A 19,885-nucleotide genomic window follows, 5' to 3' on the forward strand; every position below is an offset into this window, starting at 1 on the left:
GGGAATACGTTTATTTCAAAGCTGTTCAACATATACACATTTTCAGGAGTTGATTTCAAAAAAGTTAAACGTTCTGCTTATTTTACACTATATACAAAATCACAATATAAAATCATTTGTCGCCGCTTGAGTAAACATGACTTTTTTTTATTCACTTTTAATCCCTGGTAAACTATGTTGACGTTAAATATATATGACGGCACCAATTCTCCTGTTTTTATTTCAGGCAGCATCAAAAGTCCTCAATAAAAGTTAAAGTGCATCGAAGCAGGAATAAAAGACGTTTCTCAGCATAACTCTGACGACTTTCATCTGATGCCGCGAGAAAGTGACCGCAGGAGGAATGCTGCACAGACAAAAACGCTGTCTGCACTTGGTGGTGCTAATGAACCAAATTTATCTAAACCTTTTTAAAAATCTATAGTCCATTTGTGAAGCATGAAAATTCATGAGTTTTCAGAACACTGTTGTTTGGGCAATACTTCTCCAGCCGTTCAGTGGAAACCCACTCAAACTGGCACAAGAGTGTTTTACGGCAGTATTTGGTTAAAGTACATCACACAAAACACACATGATTTAAAAAAATTAAAAAAATTAAAAAAGATAAAATAAAGTGGGACATCACCAGTTTTACACATCGGAATCCACCAGCAGGTGATGAGGAGCACTACTTTATATGTGAAAAACACACCCACCCACATATATATAAACATTGTTATTGCAGTAGAACTGTTGGTCGGTGATGAAAATCTGAAGATGCAGCGTCATAAAGAAATAAGCTGGGCAGAACTCCAAAGAGCATTTCTTTTTCTGTTTGATGTTAAATTAGCTTCTGAACACACTTGTTTCTCTCAGCTCAATTTTGACTGAACTACACTGAAGTTGAAGTTGGCAGCAGATTTCAACAGGGACACTGTAATGAACGAAAAAGACGATGTCTCTGGTTAATGAATCTCCAATGGTTTTTTTTGCATTAGCTAAAAAAAAAACAAAGACCAGTAAGGTCCGGTGTACACAGCGAATAACAATTACTGCAATTCAGTGACCAGGATGTATAAAAAGATGAAAAAATTCACAATAAATTATCATTTGAACGTGACTCTTTTGTTCATTAATCAACCAAGCATGGCTATTTAATCGTCACCCCCTCCGTCGTCGTCGTCACCACCATCGTCGTCGTCATCATCGTCATCATCATCATCGTCATCCTCTTCGCCTTCCTCCTCCTCCTCATCATCTCCACTGCTGGGCTCAGACTCTTCATCGTCTGAACTTTCGGCTTCTTTTTCCTTCGACACAAGCTTCAGGTGAACTGCCTCTTCAGGTGCACTGATGCAACCGGTGTCCAACAAATTCACAGAGAGATGGAAACAGTGAGACGGTCCGCTTGTCGACAACTGAGCGCGTGAAGATTGTAGCCGATGAATAAAAAGGCACTAGTTAACCTCAGCAACCATCCACTGCCAAAATACCCAGCATCCTCAGCTTGAAACAAACCCGGCCCAGAGAATAATGACCATAACGTGAGTTCAGTTTTTTTCACCCCCGATAAAACCAGTTCAGTGTTCTGTGTGAGCTTTGATTCATTCTTCACCTGTATTGACAAATCAGAGTGAAGCATCACTTGTTATTGCAGCTGCTGCTGCTCACAGAGAAAAGTGAAGGATTTGCCCAGAAAAAAAAAATACAAAATCTGCTTTTAACTGCCACAGCTTGTAAACTAGACCCATTAATAGCAAGCGACGAAGACTCTTTTCACTGCAGCAGTGTCATGTATGAAGTGCTGGTGTTTTTTTTTTTTTGTAGGGACACTATTTTGTGCCAACCTTATTGCATATACTTTGCTGTGCAATTATTCAGTTTAAAACATTCTTGACAGTCACTCCGTGTTTGCAGAGTCAATCAAAACAAAACAGTAAAATAGCATCTCTGTTACAGTCAGCACTGCTGCAGTGAAATTATGTTGATGAGCAAATTTTAAAAGAATATAGGCATAGATAAATCCATATTTACATCCCCTAGGCCATAGTTTAAAGTCTCATTTTGTTGCTATCACTGGTAGCTTTTCTGTAAAGCATATATATGTATATATAGATCTGCATGTTTGGTATTACAACAAATTGGAATCATGACACAATCTCTAATACTGAAGTAGTGATAACGAACTATAAAAACATAGATATATAGATATAAATATAAAGTTCACATTGGAGAAGCAAACATGGAAGGAAACATAATGCTTTTTGAATCTCTCTTCCAGGAGAATAGACCCCAGCAGTCAATCAGACTCCACACCAGTCCCAAGAAGAAGAGGAGCTCCGGTTCTCTGGCCCTCACCACACTGTTGGATCCTTCCACTCCTGCTCCCGTGGGTCCATTTCAATGTCATTCGCCGCGCGCCTTCTCCTGCAGAACCTTACCGCCACGAAAACACCAAAGATGATCAGGATTACTGCACATGCGCCTCCGACTGCGGCAGCCAGGACGCCAATCTCGGAGAGCGATGCTAGAAACAAAGGAGGCAAGAAAGAGGTAGAGGTAGAGGAATCCATCGTACAGGTGCGGAGATATACACAACAAGAAACTAAACCTTATACATGTGTCAGATATGATGCAGATTATTCCATTATTCCATTATGATCGCATCGCAATCGTAACAGAAAAGTAAAAAAGGACAAATCACAATTCTGTCATTTTGATCTGCTTTGATGAAAGACAAACAGACTCAGACATGTGATGCTCTCTAACCTTTGTCCACGACTCGGAGGACGATCTCTCCATTTTTGCCGTGTACGTCCGGACGGTTGCGCACCTGGCACACGAAGGTACCGTTGAAGGTTGGAGGCACTTCGTGCAGGGTGATGGACGCATCCCCTCTTGCAACGTCTCCCGACCACACTGCATGGCCTTTAAAACGTCCGTGCTGGGGAGGGTACGGTACCTCCTGGTAGTAAAACACCTAAATAGACACATATTGGCAATCGCATGGTTTCTCAACTTCAGCAATAGAGAAGATCCTACCTTCATTCACTCCTATATACTTGGCTATAATAAAACTTGCACCATAAAACCAAAAAAGACAATAAACACATATAATAAACTTTAAGCTTCAACATCAAGGATCTTAGTGTGTATGGAATAGAATGAAGGAGAAGGTTACAGCCATTCATAGAGACAAAAACTACCTTGGAGGAAGTACAGGAGCAGGACTTTCAACTCGCAGTTGGCTGTTTATATGTTGAGTGTTTTACAAAGTGCATTGACATCAACCAAATCATAAGAAAGATTACATTTAGAATGGGATTAACATAAGGGGTAAAGGGAAATTTAAAAAGGAAGTATTTTAAAAGACGCCACCGCCTCAGATGAAGTACCGTAATTTCCAGACTATAAGCTGCTTTTTTCACACGCTTTGAACCCTGCGGCTTATACAATGACGGGGCTAATTTATTGATTTTCTTCGAGTTAACGGGCTTCATACCACCAGATTCTACTTCTGCAGAGTCTCTCTCCCTCTCAGATGGACGATGCGCGCACACACACACACACAGCTCTGTGTGCAGGAATTTCCAGCACTATGAAAGACACATTTGTGGAAATTGATGAAAATATGAGCAATCCCCATGTTTCCGCAGTGAAGTTCCTGCCCAACGTGGACACTTGTGTCTTATAGTCAAGTGCAGCCTTTATATGTATTTTTTTTTTCTCTCTTTTTAAAATTTTGCAGTTGTGGCTTATATTCAGATGCGCTCAATAGTCTGGAAAATACGGTATATGAAAGTGAGTTTTCAGGAGCTTTTTGGAGCAAGGTAGAGATTCTGCCAGTCTTATCTTCACAGAGCGTTTGTTCCAAAGTCAAGCGGTTCTGATGCAAAAACATCACTGTTTGTTTGAGACAGCTAGAAAAGCCTGCAGGAGCTCCTCAGGAGCACTGGTTCATAACCTGCCAGGAGCTTGGCAGCTTTGTTCTGAAGCTGCTGGAGACAGGAAAGGGATTTTGCTTTTAAATTTAAACCAGGAAGGAAGAGATTGCAGCGGGAGAAGAGGAATGCAAGGGTGTGACTTTTTGTAGGTCAGGAATGGATAGTTTGAAGTTGGACTGGCGCTGAAGGACACATGACTGATGGAAGGAAAAGTGTGAGTCAAAGACGACTCCAAGGTTCCTGGGCGACTGTTTAATGTTTGTGGAAATGGAGGCCGGGGATTTGCCTGTGCAGGTGGTGAGACTTGTGGGACCAAACAGCATGACAAGTATGCAAACATCTTTTCCATTCAGTTTAGTCAATGGAATAAATGTATGAAAGGGTATCACAAATAAATTTAGACTGAAGCATGAAAATAAGCCAATTGCACTGCCGGTTCCAATACCTTGAGGTATTATTATGAAAAAGAAAAAAAAAAAACTTGCTACATTTTTTTTTTTTACTCACCGACTCATCGGCTCCGGAATTAATGGGTCTGAAGTTCCACGACACCGTGACGGACTGAGACGACATTTTGTGAGTGGAGCTGAAGGTGCACTTCAGTTTCACGTTCGTCCCATTGACCGCTTCCAGCTCGCTCGCCGTATAAATCTCTATCGCGCTGACATGTCGCGCCGCTGAGATGAAATGAAACGAGAAGTGAGAACGATAACTCCTCCAAAATGTAACCTCCCTGGCAAATATCCACTGCTTTGTTTACAGAATGACAAGTCTGTGCTTCAGGCTTCCTATTAAATAGCATTTCTTCATTCAATATTGATGGAACCAATCCAACAAAGCAGAACTATTAGTATGAAACGGCAATGAAAGGACAGAAAAAGTCTCGTCAGGTGACAGATTGAGTGTTTATTGGTTTTAGCTGCCCACTGACTGTTTCTTGTGACGATAACTGCCACAGTCCAAACTGCGCCCACTTCTTCAGACCTGATTTTCGACTCCTCTATTGCAACTCCGGTCAGCACAAGAAACTCCAAATAATTCAAATACTTCCCCAGCGGCTGCACCCTCTGTGGATTAATGATTGTTGAAGTCCAGGAGGTCAGCTGGATAGAGACTGCTCCTACACGTGCTTTAAAAACATAAACTAAAGATAATCACAGCTTTTAGAATTCTGTTTATATTTCCACACGTTGGTACTGACGCTACTTATTTGAAACTGTGGTTAACTATTTCAACATGTCAACTGCTGCTCATCCCTAATAGTTCAATTTAATCTGCATGACAGTGGAGGAACATGAAGGACTACAAAAATGTCAAACAAGCAGTTTTAAAGGTGGAAGTGAAATACAGGCATTACATTCTGTGGTCACTAAGATCTTATCATGTGAACTGAAACTCACACACCACCCTTTCTTTTCTCTTCCTCCAGTTGAAGCTGAAAGTAATTTTTTTTTTAAAAACAGCTTCCAAATTCTTTTCATGGTTTTGCAGGTGCGTACTGTCGATATACTACAAACACAGACACGTTTCGTTTCAGTTCCTCAATGGTTTTCTCCCCCACTGGAAAAAGCCTGGGAACATTACAAGCGATCGCTTGTATTACAAAGCATGCTCCACATTATCCTTTGACTGTGAAAACATGAACCTGCTTATCAGACAAACAGCCGTAAAAGTCACTCTCACTCACAAATCACTCTCATGGCCAATGCCCTGTTGCCTTCAGTCGCTTGCTCTTTAACACAACCCCAACCACATTTTTAAAAACTGAAAATAGTTGCATTTCAGGCATTTTTATAGTCTGCTTTTCTATTATTTGTCAACCATCTAAGAAACACTTTGAATGGATATTTTTTTAAAGTTCTGTGCATTAAAGTGGTCTCCAAATGTTTGACTGATTGAGAAATTTGCAATTATTATTCGTTGGACATCAGACTTCCTGATGACTTTCATGATTGTTCTATTATTGGTATGCATATGTGATGAAAAAAAATCTGTACTCTTTTTTTTTTCTCCATCTGATATGAGCAAAAGCAGACAATTCCTAGTTTTCTGACAAGCTCGGAAAACTCCTTTGAACTAGGTTATTTAAAACATATTTATCAACATTTGATATTGGTTTGCAACAAAACACATAAAGCAACGAACACAGGTTTGATCATGACAGTGTTATACAAACAGTTATACACAGGTGTTTCTATACGTGGACATAAATAAAACTATAATCAAACTACTTTTTTGGATGACTCGCAGTTTCATTTGTAATTTTTTTTTCATGGTATATAATTTATCACATATATATTACATCATGTCACTTGTCCACATTTATTTACCATAGTTTACCTTATATTGACTTTTTCTGTTTGAGAAATGTTTTGATATTATCTACAATTATATTGTTAGGAATATCTACTACTGCCAATGTGATTAATCTCGATTAATAGTCATTTAGTCATGTAATTCCAAGTGTAATAAAGTACGATTTAGACAATGTAAGAGTAGTTTCAAAGTTCAGCAACTTATAATCTCTAGTTATTTCTGCATTTTCGGACGAATACTTCAAACGTAACAAACACTTAAATTGACAACTATCCAAAAAAAAAAAATACAAAATACAACCCGAGGGGTTAAAATTAGTCCTGCAGCTCATTTACTCACTCCTGGGAGCATTGAAACTATCCGAAGACAGGCTTTGCAAGAGTTCTCGACGTCTTACGGCTGTTTAGTATTTCACACGCTCGGCCTGTTTTGTCAAGTGAAGACAAGGTGAGCTCGCGCTCCTCCAGGAAGTGGCTCGCGCTCACCTGGCACCAGCAGTCCCCCCAGGAGAAGCAGAGGCCATATCCGAGACATGGGAGCACACATTGATGAAGCCTGTACTCCGGCGGGTCAAATCCTCTGGAGAAGAGCCTTCATGTAGGTTTTCTTTTAAAAGCAGGACCACCGCGGACCGTCGAAGGAAAAGCTCCCGAGGAGGACAATTGGGGTTTCTTCCTCCGCACACACACGCACACACGCTCACACACACCTGGTGGGCGGGGCTCGATCGCGTAGTACTTGCATAACCTGTTCACCAACTGGAGAGAGGCGCTCGAGCCGTCTCACCTCAAGCCGCCTTCACGTGTCGATTTATGGTGTTTTCTAGATGACGGCTCACAGAGCACAGACAGAAAGAGTTATAGCCAGTTGTCTGCTGACTGGTACCATCTTGTGGCCATGAAAGCTGTCACATTAACAGGTGTCTGTCAGCAAAAAAAACCCTCAAAAAATATAGGAAAGGAAAGGGGAAAAAAACATCCATTATTACTTAAGGGGATAAAAATACACATTATGTATTCATGTTCTCATGATGGACTTTTGGAAATAAACCCATGCACCTGAGAACATGCAAACTCAAACCCCTCAGAAGTAGCTACTAAACACCCCTCGTCCTCCTGCTCTGGAGCTTCATCTATAAAACATTGCATAGGATCCCTACTAAAAATATGCTTGCAAGGTGCAAAGCTGGCCGACCAGTGTGCACATTTTCCTGGAAAGTTTTTTATAGATCGCCGTACACATCCTTCAGGACCCATTTTGTGCATAAGCAACCTTTATAAACAAGGGCCCTTGTAGTTGCAGATTACCTTCATCCAATAACCTTTATCTATGTGTCAGCATTCACCCATCCATCCATCCATACCTACTTTATAAGTAACACTTGTGGCTTTGCTGCATTTGATATCTGAGATATAAGAAAAAGACCTCAAGGCTGAGTGGATTCAAAAACAGAGATTTTCAAAATGTATATTTATTAAAATCCATTAGTTGTTCCAAACATTTTGGAAAAGTTGGCACGATTACTCTGCAAATTCATTTTCTTGTGGTTTCTTTCCCCCCTCAATCCCAGACTGACTCTTTACCATCTTCTGCAGAACTCCTTGTTCTCCTTATCGCTGAAGACGGCCAAGCGTTCTGATTATTTAAACATCTTGTTGTTCTCATCTTGTTATGTCTGCAGCTCAATCGAGCAGTAATACTTGAGCTTTAAATGGAAGTTTGTGGCTTTGAGAAATCCACTGAAAAAACACGAGTCAAAGCATAATCAAACCATGTCGAGCAAAGCTGTGAGCAAGTGGAATGGGTCAACATCTGCAAGGCAAAAGACAGAAGTAGTCATTTTCTGAGGTATCCTTATCTTATTCTAAAAGAAAAAAAAGTAGGTTAATTCTGTATAATTGGGAAGCATAAAACTCAAATAATTTTAATTGCACATCATTTATTCACTTAAAAAGGTCAAAAGGATACAAAAAAAAATGCTTACTGGAAGTCTCGTTGACGACTCTGAGGACAACCTCTCCATCCCTGCCTGTCCTGTCTGGCACATTGTGCACCTGGCAGACGTAGGTACCTCTGAACTTGGGCGTGACTCGCTTCAAGGTGATGGAGGCGTCTTTTTCCAGGACGTCCCCCGACCATTCCACACGTTTCCTAAAGCGTCCTTTGGGTACGGGGTAGGGTTTCTTATGGTAATACATCAACTGAAACGCACACATGAACACTTTCAAGTCCCATTCTGAACAAATGAAGATTATAAGAACACGCATCTTTGAATTGTTTAAAATGAGTTTGAATCGTTTCTTGAGCCTCATCTTAAAACCTCATGTACCGCATACCGACTTCTCCCGTCTCTTCGTGGGTCTGAAGAGCCAGTATACAGATACAGACTCCAGTGACACGGGGTACATGGAGCTGAATTTGCACTTCAGCTTCACATCCGTCCCATTGACTGCTTCCACCTCAGCTGCAGTGTAAATGAAAATCCCACTGACTTGTTGCAGCCCTGGAGACAAAACAAAGTGTCAGCACTCTCTGATGAACATGTAGGGGATTGATGCAGACCTACGTTTGTCAAAAACTATTGGAGGACATGTAATTTACTTTTCTTTTGTTTTCTTTTTTTTTTTACATCAATATGGCTTGCTTGTATTATTTTTTTCACTCTCTGTTGTTTATGTTACTTCTGTTATGTCTATGTTTATGTCTTTCTTGGTTTCAACTCCTGTGTTTGATTAGATTCATATCATGTCTAGGAATGTCAATATGGTTACTGTCTGTTCAGTTCACATGCTGGTATGTTTTTCATACTCTTTCTTTGTCGTTTGCCTAAATTTTCCAAGATGCTTGTTGTTTTTGCCCCCCATCAATTCCTATTAATTGTATTATTACAAAAACAGTGTGAACGTCCAACAGTATCTAACTACTAAAAAAATTCACTGAACTGGCATAGTTTTAAATTTCAAAAGCAGAGGATCTTTTCCATTTGCTTGAAAAATTAAGGCTCACCCCATTCAAATAAACAACTATCTGTGCTTGTGGGAAACTTTCAGCCACTCTGGTATAGTTTACAGCATTAAAAACATACTCATACGAGCTCTTGTAAAGAAATTGAAAATTATTTATTTAATTTTCAAGCATTATATTTAAATAAAATGTTTTTGTTGCATACCCATCCTGAAGTGCTGTGAGCAAAGAAAAAAACATTAGATAAAAAGTTCAGTAATTCTCTTTGAAGCAATCCAAAACTGTATTTTTCCTATATGTATATATGTACAGTATGTATATCCACATGTTCTGTGCCCAAATATACCATTGTGTTCATCATGGTCCTCCACTAAAAGAAGAAAAGTGATGCTATTTGAAACTTACCAAGCTCCAACAATCCTCCCAGAAGTGTGAAAAATATAATTCTCAGAAACATTGTGATTATCCTTTTGCACAAGTGTTATAAATGAATGTGAATCAATTTAACAAAGATACTCAGTAGCTTGCAGTTGCCCACCGCGGTGGCTGTAGAGTATGCTGGTGCTGAAAATGTTTTGCAGTTCTTGATGGGTGGAGCGATGCTTCAGCTTCAATGGCATTGCTTCATAGCTTGTTATCCAGGGCCTGCCTGTACCTGCAGAAAAATACTGTTGGACGCAAAGAGAATTCACTTGTGCCCTTGATATTTAGTCTGCCATGTCAGAAGATGAAAAAAACAAAAAACAACAACAACCAAAACCTCAAATAAAAACCATATTTAATCGGGACAAACAAAGACAAGAGAAAAACAAAGAATGCATTTCGCTACGATGTCAAGTAAACACTTTCACTTTGGAAGGAGGATTATTACTAAGATTTGACTTTTGAGGTACAAAAGAGGCTTAAGCCAATTGAGAGAGCAACAAGCAGCACACTGTTCGAAATAAAATGATTAATCAGTATGATAGAATTGTAGGGCAATTATAAGTGGTAAGTCATAACAACAGCTCAGAGTAGTTTGGATACTGACCATGGGCATCCAGGGGTCACTATTCAATCATAGGGCATGGAGACAGACTCATTCTCATTTCTACATTTAGAGCAATTCGGAGTCGCCTGTTAACCGCATACATATTTTTGGACTGTTTGAGGAACCTAGAGCATACACAGAGAGAACATGCAACCCACACAAAGAAAGGCCTCCAAGAGTGGCAGCCCGTACCGTTTTTTATTTCGAATTGTATGTAAATTAACCAATGCATTTATTTCAATTAAAATAAAATGTGTTTAATTTAAGAGCGCCAGCTATTTCATAATCTTTAAGCAACATTTTATCTGGGCTACATGGAGAAACATACCCTTTCCCCTTCCATGCGTGATTAGAATTGAAGAAGAGAGTACTACAATGTATTAGAATACACGGTTTGATCCTATTGACCATGATGCATTGCTACCAGCTCGTAGGTTGCAGAGATCAATGATGGGTCACAAGTGAGAGAGAAGGAATACACAGGTGAGATGAGGATTTAGTTGGCCGGATCGGCTCAAAGAATATCTGGAAAACATAAAGTATTATGTCAATGCTCGGGGGGCAGTTTCAGCTTGTTGAGATATCGCCACAACGATCGCACTACCCATGATTCATTGCGAAGCCAGCTGTGTTAAAGTGTACTGTTGCCCAGCAGTCACATCCTTCCAAACCCAGCAGCTCTCTGGTGGCCTCAACCTGCTATAAACTAAAAAAGCAAGTAGGATACATGCTGCAGACTTTCAGATAAGGTGAGATTAAAATTGCCATGGTTCGCTCGAATGGCTCCCTGACGAGCATCACTCTGGGCAGTGCCTGTCTCTGCCTTGCGGGGTTACGACTGGTGGTGTCCGCGAGCTGCGCCGCTCTCCGCCCGCACACGGTCTCTGCGCGTTGCCTTCTTGACACACCTTTTGTTGTCTCGTCTAGCTGGAGGCAGCTAACGGTTGCTCGCGAGCATCACCCGCGTCGACTACCCGCCACCCGGTGAAGTCAAACCGGCGTCAGAGAGCCAGCCGAGGGAGGGAAGACCCGACAAGCTTGCCAGGTGAGGTTTCTGTTGGCGAAGGAGACGCATTTCCCCCGCGACGCTTTATGATAACGGGCTCGTATCGAGAGTGTCAGAGATGATGTACAGTTATTAGCTAGCTAGCTAGCGGCTAACAAGCTAACGTCAGACAACCAGCGGCGTTAATGCGATCTGCTCTGATCTATAAACACCCGCCGGGCCAGCGAAAGTGGCCTACATCCGTATTAGGCCGCCGGTCCGTCTGCTCCTGAAACCATAAGCTGCTGCATCACAGCTATAGCTTCTGCTAGCTGGTGCTGATGCTTTCCTCCGGCTGCTGTTTCACCAACGTCAAACCTTCCGCGCTTGTTGTTGTGGTGCGGTGCTGTTTGTCACACCAAGAGCGCTATGTGTGTTTGTATTTATGTTTAGACATGCTTTGGTTTTCTCTCCCAGGATGAACGGGGACGATCTAAACCCTGCTGCAGTGGCGAAGCCAGTCGAGGATGTTCAGGGTGATGGACGGTGGATGTCACAAGTATGTTTGTTGTTTGTTTTTTGTTTTTTTGCTGCAGATCATTAAAACACGTCCCGTCTTTAGCCTTGAGATTCATTCACATTTTAGGATTACATGCATGTTTTAGTATTGTGTTGTGATTTTATAGGAATAAATAGACATCTTCCAACAATAGCATGTCTGATAAAATGAGTGGATCATTCATCTTCAATAAAAAGACAACCCTAAAACATGCGGGACAGGGTGTCCACAAAGAAGGATGCATAACACAAGTGTCAAAAGTTTTTCTTGTTTTGATACAGTAATTTATTGTAATGTCAAAGAAAACTTTGACTGAAATCTCAGTCCTTATACGATTTGAGGCATGGCATCTTAAAATAAATTGTAACGGTGTGCAAAATGTGTGATTTTTGTGGTGCCATGTTTCCTATGGCTTTGTGTAAGTTGCGCCTCTTGGTAGGTCTCTGGGAGGTTAATCCTCCGCAGCTAATAGAACTGAGACAGGCGGCTTTACACCGAGCTGTGTATAAGGAGGGGTCACCAGACGTGGCTTGACTGTGATGAGCTCACAAGATTTTGTCGAACAACTATTATCTCACTGCTTAGGAAGCCCACATCTCAAAGGCATTACCTCTGAAAGACAAAATTGTTTGCATCACTTGTAACTGCTCCTTAATTGATCTTCTATGTTAAATATATTAATGATGTCTCCCTTGTTTTTCTTTCTTTCTTTGTGCAGCACATAAGATTTGTACAAGAATGCAAAGATGCTGAACCAGACGTGCTTTTTGTAGGGGATTCTATGGTGCAGCTAATGCAGCAGTATGAGGTGAGATTAGATGGTTTGCTTGTTTATATAAAAAAAATACCCTTGGTCCGGTTAATATCCTCTTAAAACTGGTCTCATGTGCAAATTTTTCATTTATCACTCTTGGGGCTCGACTTTAAGGCTTGTCCGAACGTCTGGGGTGAAACATTTACCCACCTTGCCCGAACCGGTTAGTGGGGTTTTTTGCGATATTTTGACGTTTCTTTCCGATCCAACCTGCAGAGATTTCAGATGCATGAAGCCGCGTCTGCTTCATTGTCTGATGAAATGACTCCACAAGTGTTTCACGGTGGAGGAAGAATTGCTGTTTGTGCTGTGTTGCTGAATAAGTTCCCCAGGAATTAAGTGATTCTGAGGTTTTTAAAGTTTATTATGAGATGATGATGACATCACGCAGACCCCCACATTGTCCAAATATAACAAAAATACTTTGTTCTGCTTCCTTTTCTGACTTTATACTAACCTCAAGTTGCATTTTGAAAGAATACATGCATACATTCGTACATTTCATACTTTCCCGTGGAGACAAGTTTATTACAGCCTCATATATAAAAAAAAAGTATTTTCATCAATCTTTACTTTGGTCCAGTAAAAACTGCATGATTACTGGACCAGTGTCCAGTAAAAAAAACAATTGCCATTTCGCGATCCCTGAATGTATTGCAAATTCACCATCATTACAATATCAACATTGCAAACTGACTGAAGTAACAGTACCTTAAGACTTTTTTTCATGCATCATGCATTTATACTCTGCATTTCAACATATTGGGTCGATCTGGTTGAGCCATAGGACACTTGATTGTGATGACAGGGTTTCAGGATTTTTTTGTCATTGGAAGGGCCAATGTGCTGTTTAGCGTCTTCCACATTGATTTAGTTCTGTCTACTTGATCTACTACTTTGGCTATCACAATGACATAAAAAGTGCATGTGAGGTTTACTACTTGTGACTTTTGATGCGATTTGCTCACAATTGTATCAGCATCATGACAAAATCAGTTTATGTGTTCATCAAGTACGAGAGAAAGAGGAAGTAAAATTCAGATCGGTGTCTTTGTCGACAGATCTGGAGAGAGTTTTTCTCTCCTCTTCATGCTCTCAACTTTGGAATCGGCGGAGACACGACGTGTAATGTGCTGTGGAGGCTGCAGAACGGAGAGCTGGACAACATCCGTCCCAAGGTGACGTGCGGACATCTGCAACAAGAAGACAGTCGAGGACATAACCATCATATACAGTTAAAAAAAAAAAAAAAAAAAATAGAAACGCGTCCTGCACACGCTTTAATACAGTACGCCATGTGCACACACCGTGTCGCACCCTTTGACCCAGAGAGACTTCACACATGCACTGTTTGTCCTTGCAAACACACACGCGCGCACGCGTGCATGCGTGCGCAGTCTTTATCTGAATTTCTGCAGCAGATGGTATTTTGTGACCCTCGGTGACCGTATAATTTGTTTTCAGTGTTTCAGGGAAATGTTGTACTGTTAACAAGCTGTTTTATCGCTCTGAGCCTAATGGGTTTATTTATACCTTGAAACTGATCCACAAATTCGTATTTGCTCAAAACAGCTAATAAGGTGTTTGTCCTCCACCAGGTTTGGTTTGATTTCAGTCCTGCCGGCTGGACCGCGCTCAGTGGAGCTGATTTCACTGTGCTTGTGTACTCTTGTCCAGGTGGTGGTGCTGTGGGTAGGAACCAACAACTATGAACACACAGCGGAGCAGGTGGCAGGAGGCATCGTGGCAATTGGACAAGAGCTCATTTCACGTCTCCCCAAAGCAAAGGTCGTAGTACTGGTAAGTGTATTCATGCAGCTCCAGTGTTATTTTTCCTATTGATCCCATGATTTAATTTGTTTAATGTGAAATAATAATGCAACTTATGAAATTAAAACTAATTCCTGCACAACTCCACAGTTAATTGGAATACTGACAGATAAGCAGAGGTGGGGAGAGTACTGAAAACAATTACTCAAGTAACACTCTAATATTGTTTCTTTCACATGATTCACTTACTGTGCTTCAGTAAGAGCAATCTGATTAGAACCTACTCAATTAGTGACTTAGTATTTGTTCTTTTCTTTTCTTGACAATTTTGAATTGTAAACAACCCTGACAATATGTAAGAACAATAACATATTCTATTACATCAAGTGAGGGACCACAAGTGTTGTAACTCCAGTACTCTTGGAAATATGTAGAGTTTGACATTGTTGAGCTTAACTACCTTTGAGCTTTTCACAACAGTGCTGCTTTTAAGAGCCAATGTAGTATTTCTATCTTTACTTCAGCTGAGAGATAAATCATTTCTCATTGTGGAGATAATATTTTGTCACACGTGAATTTTACATCCGTTTAAATTGTGAATCTTTGTGGCACGTCAGGATGTTTTGATGTCAAACAAAGCAGCTGAGATCTTTCTGGGGATTTCAGGGTTTGTTGCCCCGAGGGGAGCGTCCCAACGCACTGCGGGAGAAGAACTCCGCCGTGAACGGTTTCCTGCGCTCGTGGCTGCCGCGATTGGGCCAGACACAGTTTCTGGACGTGAGCAGGGAGTTCGTCCACTCAGACGGGACCGTCAACCCAAGGGACATGTTTGACTTCCTCCACCTGACGTCGTCGGGTTACCGCACCATGGCCAAGCCCCTCAGTGACCTGCTGCTTCAGATACTGGAGGAGACGCCAGAGGAGAGACGGGCGTCGCTGGTCTGAGCGGCCGTGGCCACAAAGCACATTGATCCGGGGGCATGTCTCACCTGTGGAAGGGGGGGGACATGCCCCCAGGAGGAGGAAAGGCTCGCAGTCAGGGTGAGGTGGTACGCTCACATGAGTGGGTCCACACGATTACATTTCTGAGCGGAGAGATCAGGCGCTGAAGAGGGAGAGCGAGGGAGAGAGAGAGAGACCTCACAATGGACATGGACGATGAGACTGCAGATATAAAAAGGACCTGCTCAGACTATTCTGAAACACAGAAACATAAAGTTTATGTGGGATTACATACACACACACACACGCACACACTTCTTACCTTGTGATGGAAAAAAAAAAGTGTTTCCTTCAATCACCTGTGCCACAGACAAAAACATCATCCAGTTTGCTAATCCTCGTGTCGTCCACAGGAAGCTGTACGCTGCTTTCCCTCCTCACTGTATGCAGAACCACGGCGTGGTTCACAAATTCAATTTTCTGGTTTCATACAATACTTAAAAGACATTGCACAACTGCACACTGCTACTTCGGTCTGCTCATGAAAACCCTGTTGCCGCTGTTACACTGCTGAGAAATATATTGAGGGTGTATAAAAGAAACTTCCTAACGATTTTTGCTTCGAGCTCAACGTTGCAATGCAGAAGGATGTGTCAAAAATAATCGACAGAATGTTCTAATTCTAATTTTGTCTTTGTGCACTGTTTCACGAACTCAGCCCAGCAAAGAGCACTCGCTATAATTAATGTTCACTTTGTGTAGCTACCTGTTGAAAGGTTTAACCGGTATAGGTGAAGTCTCCCGACCCGGAGTGGCTGTTTGCTGCATGTGTGTTATTGAGTCGAGCCTCAGCTTCGCTGTACAAAGGCTTCAGTATGTAACGGCACTCTTGTCAGTCCATATCATGTATTTGTACATATTCATAAATGACGGCACGCTGCTGAATCTGCTGGTTCGATCGTATCCAGGCCTTCCAAACATACTCCTAATGTCCAGAAATTATGTTTGAGGAAGCTGGCACCAAATTATTCAGTGACGCTTGTTTTGTTTTAAAAAAAAGAAAATGTACAGAAATAGATCTGTTACAGATTTCTGGTGGAACATCGAGCTGAATAGCACTCATCACTCGTTTCCTCTCACTGCTATTTCTCTCTGATATGTTTGAATAATCACTGTCAGACTCTTAAACTTGGACAGCTCCAGGCTCTCGCTCCCTCCCTCTCTTTTTCTACGTGCATATACTGTAATTCCTGTCTTTATTCGGCTTCTCTGCTCCTGGATCTCTGACCTTGTTGTATTTGTAGTCGACGCTCATCCGGCCCCGCCACTCTGCGCTCTCTTGACTTCTCTCCATGGTATGGTTACTAAATATTTTTTTTTAGAGATAGCCACACTATTAAGCTATACTGAACACAGCTACACTGGATTTATTCACGCTAACTGTTAGAGAGCAATCACAGGTTATGTAAAGAAAACCATTTGTCTGGGCTTATACTAGCTGTCTGTTCATGGCTCCACTCCGGTCAAATCCTTGGCCAAGAGCCTCTTATAAAGTAATGAGTTATCAAGCGTTAATGCTGTCTTAAGCACTGCACATTTGCGTGATGTGTTATATATATATATATATATAAGTATATATATAAATAGTGTATGTGCGTGTGCCTTACGTGTTGAAGAGGATGGTTGTGTACAGTGTGTCTGGTACTGGATTGTGCAAGTTGGACATGTGAGTAACTAGAAATGATCCCAGTTGTACATAAGATCTGAAAAAATGTGAGAAAATGCTTTTTTGAAGGATGTTCAGATTGTGGGAGTCTGTGTTTGCTGTGATACAGTATTCGCACTGTTTTGGCTCATTGTCATGTTATTGAGGTAAAGCATTCCAATAAAAAAAAAAAAAATTAAATACAAAAAAAAAACTGCTCAAGCCCCATGTCTCTTTCATGTGAAGAGTAAATGGTTTGGCTTTAGGAGGGGAATCACAGTCTACTTTTCAAATGGGTCTGCCCATGTCATGCAGACTATATCTTCTTAAATATGATTCATATTTATATAAATTATATTTTGTTTGCTCTGTAATGTCTTGCCTATGCCCACAGTCAGCTGTTATCAACCCCAGTGCCCCATGCCACCAGAGCCCCATTATCTCCTGACTTATTGCAGGAGCTATTCTGCCTGGGGTCTGGGACAAATATTATTTACAATATTACATACAAAGTCATACACGCATACGCTCGCACAATCACACACAGACAAACTGTGAAGCTCACTGTGAAACCAAATAAAACATGTCAAAAGAACACATAACTATAGTAACTATGGGGGTCATCCAAAAATCTAAATTATTGTTATTACCATTATCCATTGTTATTGTTATTACAATCATTATTAGTTGTTGATCACAGATAGTTAATTAAAATGAATTATCGCGTAAACAAAAACACATTTTGCTTCTTTGGAAAACAGCTTTAGTTATTTTCTTACAAGAAAAATCCCGGTAATGCATTCCGGGCAAACATGACTCTATAATGAACAGTTCTCTGCATTTGATTCGTCTTTCAGCAGTGCACACCTTGTTTCACTGTAATGTTCCCATTCCTTAGGCCCCGCCTCTCCCTCGCGCCAATGATGATTGACAGGTCATGTGGACCAATCAGCGTCAGGAGGGAATCAGCAGGTGGGAACAGGTGACAAAACTGCGGTTGCAAATGAGAAACTCCAAATCACCCAAGCTTCACTGCAGGTGCGTTTATCCATATGCGTTACCTAAAGTCTGTCCTGCAACTGTTTACGGCTGTTTAATCTGTTATTTTCTATGGATTCCATAATTTTCAGCACAATTGGAGGCAGAATGTATCTCGAAATGGGAACATTTCCTACTAGATTACAGTAAAAGGAGAAATAACTATTTTTTACACGGATTCCCTAATAAGTTATTTACAAAAAGCATAATGACTATGACAAATTCAAGAGATGATTAGTGTAAAGTGGTGTAGTAATTTATTCGTATGTTGTCTAAGATCTTGTTAAGGAGGTCAAGGGTTAATGTAAATACATGAAGCGTATCACAGCGTCACATTGCGTAAATATTTCATATTCACCAACAGAGGGAAGCATTTTATCAGAGGATAGAAAAAGTGGCACTGCTTCTTCTTCTTCTCTTCTATTTTATTGCTCAATGATTTCACCTCCAACAAGTTTATTGTTTGTTATATTAATCCTACAGTACATACTGCAGACTCATGTTAAACTATTCAGCATGACATCTGTCAAAAATTGTCACTTATTAAACATTTGGTTGTTTCTCTTATTCATTTCAAGTGTGATCCTACACTTTCCCCTCCATCATCCATCTTCTAGCCGGCATTATTCTGCTCTCCCTTTCAGTGGCTGCAAATGATCTCAGCTGACTATTTAAAAAAAGCACATTAAACATGCAAAATCCACAAAGAAAAGCCCCCAGGCCCGAACTGAAACCAGATATATTGAGACGCCATTACGAGTGCAGCCCAACGCCTTTCTGCTGCAGATCTTATATATTTAGTCTGTGCAACACCATATCTGTTTCAATGTATCCTTGGGCACGGACACATAAGTTGATCACCCTGCACAGTGTGGCTGTCTGAGTTCTAAGTTTTACTTGTTTTTTTGTGGAGAACCTTTGAGAGTTAAACAAAGGGGAATGAAAATAAACACATCTCCTCACACCCAAAAATGTAAATATCCTCCCCGATGTTGTTCTAAGCGTTAAAACGGCCCTGTAGACTGTACATAAATATTTAACCGTTCCCTATGTCAGCATGCTTTAAAAAAAAAAAAAGGGAAATGATAACTTTCTAATTCCAACAAACAATAACAGGCCGAAACTCAGCGACACCCTGATAAAATCTCTCTCTGGCCTTGTGTGTTGTTCCTGCGCCCTGACCTGCTACCACAACCTCTCAAGGACTCGCAGTAGACAGAAACACTTATATTTCAAACTTTAATCTCATTAGATACCCAGTTTATATTGAACTTCAGCCGTGACACTATATGCAGTCCTTCAATCTGATGTGCTACCCTTTTACCACGTGCACCTTTAAAATCAAAAGCAGACAATTGAAACACGATTGTGGACCTAAAAATAAGAGCGTCAGTAAAATTAGAAGATAAGGGGCTTTGTTTCCGGACTAAATTACCCACATGGGTGCTGTTTCTTTCACGTTACGATGTGAGTCATCATGGTGTGACGGCTCTCACATGTCGTCGTTTCTCGAGAGTCACATGTTGACTGAGAAGGTGCATTTCTCTTTTGGATGTAAAAAACAGCCCCTTCATGCTGTAAACAAATGGGGTTGCATAATTACAGAAGTTAAATGGAGAAGTTCTTGATATGATGGATGAAGAAGTGTAGAAGAAGTAGTGACAATGTACATGTTGTTTTAATGTTATGCTGTAAGAAATCAGTATTTTCTGTAACACATTTTCACTGTACATTTAAGCTACTTCACATGGAGGTAATAACCTACTCCAGCCAGGTGAGGGCCCTCATGACCTCAATTTCCAGAACAATGAACAGTGATTTCAAAGAGCACGCAGACAA

The 19,885-nt window shown here is 40.9% G+C and overlaps 2 protein-coding genes across 2 annotated transcripts; one reads left to right on the forward strand and one right to left on the reverse strand.

Annotated features, from left to right (window-relative positions):
• LOC308139418 (myelin protein zero-like protein 2) lies at positions 1-6,941 on the reverse strand. Its single transcript, XM_080508865.1, has 5 exons — positions 6,725-6,941; positions 4,431-4,600; positions 2,749-2,959; positions 2,338-2,506; positions 1-1,329 (listed from the first exon to the last, which is right to left on the reverse strand). The coding sequence occupies exons 1-5, from the start codon at positions 6,783-6,785 to the stop codon at positions 1,134-1,136; spliced, it is 807 nt and encodes a 268-aa protein (XP_080364991.1). The 5' UTR covers positions 6,786-6,941; the 3' UTR covers positions 1-1,133.
• A 3,962-nt stretch (positions 6,942-10,903) lies between these two features.
• Positions 10,904-17,141, forward strand: pafah1b2 (platelet-activating factor acetylhydrolase 1b, catalytic subunit 2). Its single transcript, XM_080509475.1, has 7 exons — positions 10,904-10,982; positions 11,161-11,278; positions 11,696-11,777; positions 12,496-12,585; positions 13,653-13,769; positions 14,269-14,391; positions 15,028-17,141. The coding sequence occupies exons 3-7, from the start codon at positions 11,697-11,699 to the stop codon at positions 15,304-15,306; spliced, it is 690 nt and encodes a 229-aa protein (XP_080365601.1). The 5' UTR covers positions 10,904-10,982; positions 11,161-11,278; position 11,696; the 3' UTR covers positions 15,307-17,141.
• Positions 17,142-19,885: the final 2,744 nt, after the last annotated feature.

This window comes from Blennius ocellaris (assembly GCF_963422515.1).
Source record: "Blennius ocellaris genome assembly, chromosome: 14".
NCBI classification, from domain to species: domain Eukaryota; kingdom Metazoa; phylum Chordata; class Actinopteri; order Blenniiformes; family Blenniidae; genus Blennius; species Blennius ocellaris.